The sequence below is a fragment of the Geospiza fortis genome, unplaced genomic scaffold (genome assembly GCF_000277835.1).
Source record: "Geospiza fortis unplaced genomic scaffold, GeoFor_1.0 scaffold130, whole genome shotgun sequence".
NCBI lineage: Eukaryota > Metazoa > Chordata > Aves > Passeriformes > Thraupidae > Geospiza > Geospiza fortis.
In genome coordinates this window covers 6,409,518-6,417,656 of record NW_005054300.1, presented here as the reverse complement: position 1 = coordinate 6,417,656, position 8,139 = coordinate 6,409,518, and the positions used below count along the sequence as shown (strand labels likewise).

General features: G+C 50.9%; 2 protein-coding genes across 2 annotated transcripts in view; both read right to left on the bottom strand.

The window, feature by feature from the left end:
- Positions 1-1,239, bottom strand: part of ABCC2 (ATP binding cassette subfamily C member 2) — an 18,647-nt gene extending 17,408 nt beyond the window's left edge. The window contains exons 1-3 of the mRNA XM_031061556.1: positions 1,198-1,239; positions 479-652; positions 13-59 (exon numbers count right to left, since the gene is read on the bottom strand). Coding sequence (XP_030917416.1) covers positions 13-59; positions 479-652; positions 1,198-1,239 — 263 coding nt within the window. The remainder of the gene's footprint in view (positions 1-12; positions 60-478; positions 653-1,197) is intronic.
- A 2,933-nt stretch (positions 1,240-4,172) lies between these two features.
- Positions 4,173-8,133, bottom strand: CUTC (cutC copper transporter). The gene is made up of 6 exons (XM_005416434.1): positions 7,968-8,133; positions 6,787-6,822; positions 6,272-6,405; positions 5,653-5,680; positions 5,147-5,252; positions 4,173-4,596 (listed from the first exon to the last, which is right to left on the bottom strand). The coding sequence occupies exons 1-6, from the start codon at positions 8,128-8,130 to the stop codon at positions 4,485-4,487; spliced, it is 579 nt and encodes a 192-aa protein (XP_005416491.1). The 5' UTR covers positions 8,131-8,133; the 3' UTR covers positions 4,173-4,484.
- Between the last annotated feature and the right edge of the window lie 6 nt (positions 8,134-8,139).

The window sequence follows — 8,139 nt, the reverse complement described above, 5'->3', positions numbered from 1 at the left end:
TCCACGAACGCCAGCGCCAGCCCCGCCACCGCCGTCAGCACCAGCAGAGCAGCCAGCACCTGTGGAGAGAGGGACAGCCCATTGGGGACACTGGAACCAGTGGGAGACTGTAACAGAGGTCGGCATAAAATACATCCTTACATCCTTTTCAACCCTGACTTGGCCTGGGGCAGCTTTCAACCCTGTGAATGTGCCACAGCTCCACAGGAGCCCTGCCATCATTTTCAGTTTGGAAGATGGCAGCCCACAAGATGAGAGGCCCCAGTACACACTCTGCCCGCCCTCCCAGTGAATCCCTCCCTGTTATGCCCTCTGTCCCAGATATGCCTCCTGCTGGACTCCTCTTTACATTTCTGTCCTAGATGGTTCCCTATCCCATTGCTACTTCCCTCCCACACCTGACTGTAGCACAAAGTCTTTCCACTCATACCACCAACACCTCCAGCCTGTCATTTGTGGCCCCTCAGCTCCACTCTACCTGTTTGATGATGTAGAGCTTGGTCACAGAGGATTTCTTGGCTCTGGATTTGCACATGGGCAGAAGCTGCCATGGGGCCAAAATCCAGAAGAAGCCAAGGGGGATCCAGACCAGCACAGTCTGCTGGAAGCACACCGGCAGGTCGGCATCCGGACGAGCAAGGTAGGAATCATTCTGGGGGCAGCAAGGACAGAGCACCAGGTCACATGCGATGGCTTGGCTCTCACTTGGCACACAGGACAAGAGCAAACACTCCTACAGGTCCTGCCCACCCAGCTCTACGCCATTGCATCCCCCCTTCAACACCCACCCTCCTGGCTGAGCGTTTCAGCACTCGGCCAAGGTCCGAGCGATATCCCCATCCCCATCTCTCTGCCTGAATGAGGGATGGCCACCCTTTGCTAGAGCCAAGCCAGCAGGAGCAGCTGAAGCCAAATCATTCTCCAGACATCCATACAAGCTGTCCTGTGTTCCCAGGAAGGCTGAAACAGGACAGAACTCAGTCAGAGAGGCGTCTTGCCTCACTGTCTGGTGAACACTGTGAAGGCAGTGCACATCACTCAGTGCCAGGGCTCTCCTGGATAAACCCCAGACCCTTTGCTGACCACTGGCACTTGGGTCTCACTGGTAGGACCGGCTGAGCCTTGGAACCCACTGCCCTCCCCCCACAGGGGTGTCCTACCCTGAGAACAGGCACAGGGGATGATGCAGTCACTCACCCAGAAGACAGAGCCGCAGAACTTCTCCAGGGCTGCTGACATAGCTTGGGGAAGGAGAAACTGCAGCTCCTTCCTCTCGCTCTGCCCAACTGAGAGCCCTGGGCAGATGCTTGGGATAAAAGTCCCCCCACACCCTCAAGCGGTCTTGGGACAAAAAACTCTTGATGACCCACAGTTATTTATTAACTCGGTGCTGTTGCACAACCCTACAAACCAAAGCAGTGACCAAAAGGGCTTGGGAAGCTGCACAGGCTGAGGAGAAGGGAAGAGAGGAAGACCCAAGGAAGAGACCAAAGGGGAGATACAGGGAAGTCACAGAGTCACTGCAGGACACCACAGCCATTGCTCAGAAACCATAGCCTTGATCAGCGCACACCAACAGACAAAAACTCGTCTGGACCTGCTAAAGACATTACTTTGATGCAGCAGACCTCTCCGGTGAGAAGCCTGCTGAATGCCAACAAAAAGTCCAGCAAAGGCTGATCCCACAGTGGCTGGTGCCCCCGGCAAGGGGGCCCATGACACCAGCAGTGCCCCTGGCCTGGGAATCTGCAGTGTCCGGCAGCTGAGCTCACTGCATGCTGCACTGGTCTTTCTGAGTCTTCAGGATCCAGATTCCTTTTACTAATTTCCAGTCTGCAGAGCCTGAAGATTTTCCAAATTTCTTCTTTTGCTTCTTTGTTTCCCACATTTCCATGCTGTGTGTGTGTTATGGCAGTTGGCTGACCACAAAACCCCAAAGAGACTTTGAATTTTCATGCTAAGGTAACCACCAACATCTGACAGAAAGAGGATGACTCCCAAGGAGACTGACTGCCACTGAACCTTGTTGCTTAGGAAGGCCTAGGTGTGACAGGAACACATGGAGACAGTGCTACTAAGGCTAGAACTGGATTTGCTTTATCATGTGTGCTCTTGAGGAACAGTAGATAAAAGAGGACAGTAGGGTGACTGCAATCATTGTGCTGTCTCATTGTACACGGAGTTACAAGATAACTCATAAGTCAAGGTGACACGATGAGTAATTCCTCAGGAACCATCAATACCAAAGAAAGGCTCAATGTCCAACTCGGTGGTTAATTATTAGCAATTTCTCTGATTAAATCCACGTTTTTGTAAATAAAACTATCCCTAGTGCTACGTCCTCCGGGCCAGAACCAATACACTGCTCATGAGAGCTGTAAACTGATGCAATGAGTAAGGAGTGAATGGAGCAGTCACTCAGCCCTTCTCCATCTGGACTGCTGATGTGATTCCTCTTTCTGGCACTGGCACAGGTGTCCTCTGGCCTTGCTTAAAACCACTTGGAGCACTGCTGCCAAGGGGCACACTTGTTTATGACACCTCCCTACATAATGTCCCATCCCATTGCTTATCTCAGTTTTTAGTACAGGTCACAGCTCATCCTCACCCTGGCTTTGGTCTCTCACTCAGAGTTGAAGTGTTGCCCTCAGCATAGGATTCCACGCTCTCTGATGTTCAAAGCAAGCATAACCCACTTTCTCTACCCTCACAGCTGGGGCATGCTCCTCCTAAAAACCCACAAAGCTTTACTGTCCTTCAGCTCCTTCCCTAAATCTTCCTCCACTAAAATACCTAGAAAACATTCACTGGGACCAAGGTAATTAAGTAGCACCTCTTTGGCCAGCAATACCATCGTCTCCCTGTGCTCCCCTGTCTTTATCCATCTGTTATACAGCATGTTATAGCTTTTCAAAACTAGGTATTGATTAATGCCTGTTTCACACAGGGTCTGATCCAGAGGTCTCTGCCAGGCAATCAGCCAAATTGCTCCAGCCTTCACTGCTCTTATCTTCTCTGAAGAGTTTCTCTGCCTTATCATGTTCTTACCCCATGTTCAAAAACATGAGGCAGCTTGGTCAGCAGAATATTCTCACCTTAATTATCATTATTATGATACTGGTAGCCCAATCTTAACAGAGCTACCAGTATCATAATCACGACCATGACTCATAAAATCTCAATATAAGCCATGAACTCTTATGAACTCTCTATATTGACCATAATCAAAAATTTAATCAATCTTTCCAAGTTTGGATTCTTCCTACAGCCCATATATCTGTCAGTGCTGAAGCAAGCTCTGACACCAGCACTATGCAGTCATTCCCTTCCCAGCTCCTCTGTTAAGAACTTAAGTTCCCAAGGTGTTTTGGGAGACACCAATACCTCCGATGGATCCATGTGAAAAGGTGGATGTACCCTTTAAACTGAAAATACATAGTCTTGATGATAGGTTTTCAATAATGTGATTCTATTTAAGTGACAAAGGTGCTGCCACCTTGTCAAGTATCACATTTTTTCCATACATCCTCACAGGCTGTAAGCTATTGCCAAGATTGGAAGAGAAATCTGTACCCTGCATTTGTGTCCTGAGGTCCACTACCTTGGCTGTCAAAGGGATTCTCTTCAGCTTTGTGATCTTTTACAGAAGAGCAGGCAGGATGGACAAAGGTGCTTTACTTCTAAGTCTCTACACTTCTAATGTACCCTCTGATACCATTTAAATATTTCACTCAGAGTAGCTGAGTCTGAGACTTCAATCCTGACTAGGCAGCAATGACCAAGCACATTCCCCAAACACTGTCTGGAAAACAAGCAGTTTATGTTGGGACAAGGACCTGGAAACTCTCTTAGAAAAAGCAGTTTGTCCTCCCAAGAAATCTCACACACCAACCCCACCTTGAGTACTGAGGACCCACAGCCCAGGATGGCTCATAGCTTCCTCACCCAATCAGCCAGGTGCTTCTCACCACTTACACCTGCTGCATTGCTAATCCCCACCTTGCTGCTGGCTGACCACAGCTGGCCTTGTTTCCCAGCTGTAGCCATGGTTTTTCCCACCCTGGCCTTCTGGATGTGACTGTATTCTCTGGCACAGCAGGGTCCTAATTCAGCTATGCAACATGGGTCGTGGTCTTACCTGAAAACACAAACAAACTCTAGAAAAGCACAGCAAGAGGGGGGCAGCTGCAGTGTTTATTTGACAATCACATGCAGTGCTATACAACTCAGTCCCCCTACTTGCTCATCTCCTTTCCTCCCAAATGCTGCCCAACATCTGCTGCTGCTGCAACATCTGGAAATGAGTCCTTTTATTTAAAATGGCCAACATATGTTTCCAGGCCAGGGACTTGAGGGGAAGGCAAGGGAAGAGGTGTCAGGCTCCATCACCCAGTGCACATCCTCTGCAGCCTGAGGACAGAAGCAGTGCCCATCAGTCTGTGTGCCAGGGCACACCCTGGAGTCTCTGTGCTCTTGGCCCTCCACTACAGAATGTTCTTGGCAATGGCGTTCAGGGTCCTCACTTTGGCCACGTCTGCCACCTTTATGGAGTACTCAGGGGCAGAGAAGGACGCTCCCATGGCAACGTTCGGGTTTCTGTCAGGAAAACCAGTGATTAGTGGTGACCTGCTGGGGACACAGAGGAGTAAGATCCACCGAGAAAAACACCCCCATAGTTCCCCTAGCTTCAGTACTGGCCAAAGATGGTGTCACCCAAACCTAAGCTGGGACAGTAATAGAAATAACAATAATCCAAAAAAGTGCAGACCTATGGACAAATATAGCCCATTCCTCACTCAATTTTCAGAAACACATCCCACTGGCTTGCCAAATCCTTCGTACTTATGTTAAAAGTCTCAGGCAACTACACCACAACCCGCCTTCCCAAGAGCCCTCAGAACTCCTAGGGCAGCAGTAGCAAGAGAAATGCCCCAAGGATCTGGTTCTGCATGGAACTCACATCCATGTGAGGAGCACTGCTGGATTCATACACTGCAGAATATCAGGCACCATGATCCCAAACAGAAAAGCACAGCTAGCACTCAGGAAGCTGTTTGAAATTATGCCAGCTCTACAAAGGCATGCTCACATTCATTAGCCTTTCCCTCACAGAGTTCTGTGAAAATAAACACAAATAATCAGTTACCTGAACTTCATCCCTGAGTCCCGAGCTGAGCGAGCAGAGCAATGAAACTCAGAAGCAGTGGAGCCTTCCAGAATCCTCTGCAGGTTGCGCTCCGTGATGCCACCTCCTGGTGGGAACAAGCCCGATGTCACACACCGAGCAGTGACACTATTCCCCGGGACCTCACCACTCAGGGACAGGAGCCACATACACCGAAGGGAAAAAACAGCCCTTGGGACAACAGAGACACGGGCAAGTGAAAAGGGACGGGAGAAGCCTTGGCTCATGCTCTCCCACAGATCCAGAGCTGTCCCCAAATCCTGCAGGGAGCAACAGAGCAGGGCTCTGCCCTCCCCAGCAGGCTGCATGGCCTTTACTCACACCAGGACAGGAGCTGCTCCTCCTGGGCAGCTGGCTCAGAAAGCCAGATCAGAAAGTGGATTCCAGGGCAAGGAATCCAGGGCAAGGAGGCTAGCAAGGAAAGGCTAAGGATTGCAGGACCTGGTACAGATGACAAAAAACATTACCTGGCACCACCACAATTCTGCCCTTTGCCTGAAAGAAGAGTAACATACATGTCAGTGATATTATTGAGGACCACATCCACATGTGTGTTTGTGAGGCAGCAAAGAAACCTCACATGCAGCACCTTCCATAAGCTCATGGATGTCACCATGGTTTACAGTTTGTGTGCTCTCACCCATGGTTTTTGTACTATTCATGTTCTAAAATGAAAAGTGGAAAAGAACTTGCAGGTACAGCTAAGACAACCTGTCACCATTCCCTCCTACCTCTCCATGCCCCCTTGGTACCTCACCTGTTGCACTTTCCTAAAAGGAACTGTGAGACACTCAGCAGGGACCTCACTCTGCTGTTTGTGTGGCCTCATCATGCCAGCTGTTTAAACCATTTCCCACCACCCTCCCCAAATCTGCAAGCAAGAACCCAACCAGTTTTTGCTGAGGAAGACTTCAGGGCCCAGCCTACATGGACCTGGGGAAACAGATTAAAGCCAAGCAAGAGAAGGAAGGCAAGCACTCCTTGACAGAATTGCCTCTCAGAAATGAGGGATACCCTAAAGCAGCTGACTGCAGGCAGTGCCAGGGAGCAGCCACAGTAACCCAGCAGAGCACAGCAAGCACTCACCTGTTCTGCAAGCCTCTTAATCAAGGACAATCCTTCCAGTGCTGAGCTGTCACAGCCACTCGTCAGCACCCGCTCAAAGCCCAGGGAAATCAGTGTCTCCAGTGCCACCAGAGGGTCATGCACCATGTCAAATGCTGAGGACCAGAACAGCAGCTCAGAAATCACTCAGTTCATTGTGCTCAAGCCCTGTCCCTCAGCCAGCTCCCCCAAAGGCAGAGATAGGAAGGGTGCTGCTCACGGCCTGGGTTCACAGCTCCTGACTGTAACACTCCCCGGGCAGCAGTGCCAGGGCATACTCAGCTCCTCAGACACCTCCTCTCTCACAGGGCAATGAGACAGCTCCCAAACCTGAGCCCCCTGGACCTTTTCTCTTGTGGGGAACAGCACAGCCTGCAGAGCTCTCCCTCTCCAAAGAAGACCAAGCTCAGCTCCCTCCCAGCCCCTCCCTCCCCCAGCAGTGGGACACACACACACAGAGTGGCCCCTGCCCAGGGCTGCTGCCCCGGCAGACTCACCGCGGTGAAACGTGACGGGCAGGGGACGGCACACAGCTGCAAAAGAACACATGTGGTCAGCCAGGGCTGGAACAGAGTCCCTTGTGCTACAACCAGAAACACACAGGACACAGAGGAGGGCAAAGGCTTCTCAAGCCATTTCTGGGGAGCTCAGAGAGTCCCCATTCTTGCTGGGAACAATGCTGCTCATCCAGGCTTTTTTGTGGAGAAGAGTTCTTCTGCCCTTTGAGAAAGCAACAAACTTTCGGTTTTATGGGCAACACCAAAATCCCCCATCCTATCTGGGACATGCAGAACCCTCATTCCCATCACAGATGACTTTCTTGGCAGGAAGGAAGCAGGGAAGTTGTATCATCTACCTGGGGAAAGGCCAAGACCATTGCTCTTTGGAAGCAGGGGAGCTGATTTTTGTGATTTCTTTCACTACCTACAATTTCTGCTCTCAGACCACACCAGAGGTCCTCTACTTACTGAGCAAAGCTAATTTATTTCTACAAAAAGATATCTGCCTGCTCCCTGCTAAGTCCTGGCAAGACCCTTGTCCTTTGCTGCACTCCTTACAGCACATTCCCCTTCATATCAGTAGCATATCACCAGGGAAAGGCCCAGGCCTCTTTAGCTTTGGCTGTAGCTCCCAAAAAACATGCAGCAAGAAAAAGAATTTCCTTCTGCACGTTTGTGGTCTGGGCTAACAGCCTCCCACTGCAGCTTCTCATGCGTTCACACCTCTCTCTTGTAACCTTTTCTCCCTGTGTGTGTTAAGAGAGGAAAATGAAGATGAATTGCCAGCTACACACAAGGCCAAAGTCCAGGAGATACATATCCTAGACACCTGCAGCAAGGACATAAGGAAAAGAACAAAGGACAAAGAAAACGAGAGAGACAATTCAACAGGTCAAAGCAGCTCACCTAAGCCTTCCTACACTTCGCTATTATGTCCCAGGTGGCCCCAAACTCTGTGTGAATGACATGGGGCTGCGGCCCTCGGCCTGCAAAGTTTCTAAAGTGCTCAATGTCTCACAGCTAAGGCAGGACACGAAACCGAACACGGTGGAAAGAGATGGCAAGACCGCAGACACGATGCACAGACCGAAGCTCTCAGTACATTTCTACGGCCCCAGCTGGAGCAGCACCACAGCCCCGCCAGGCACAGAGCTCGGCCTGGCAGAGCTCGCCCTCACCCAGCAGCGCCGTGCAGAGCTCGGTGTCGATGCGCCCGTCCTCGGTGAGGGCCCCGAACACGAGCCCGTCAGCGCCGTGCAGCTTGGCCAGGCGGATGTCGGCCTTCATCACCTCCACCTCCCGGTCCGAGTAGAGGAAATCCCCGCCGCGGGGCCGGATCATGACGAACAC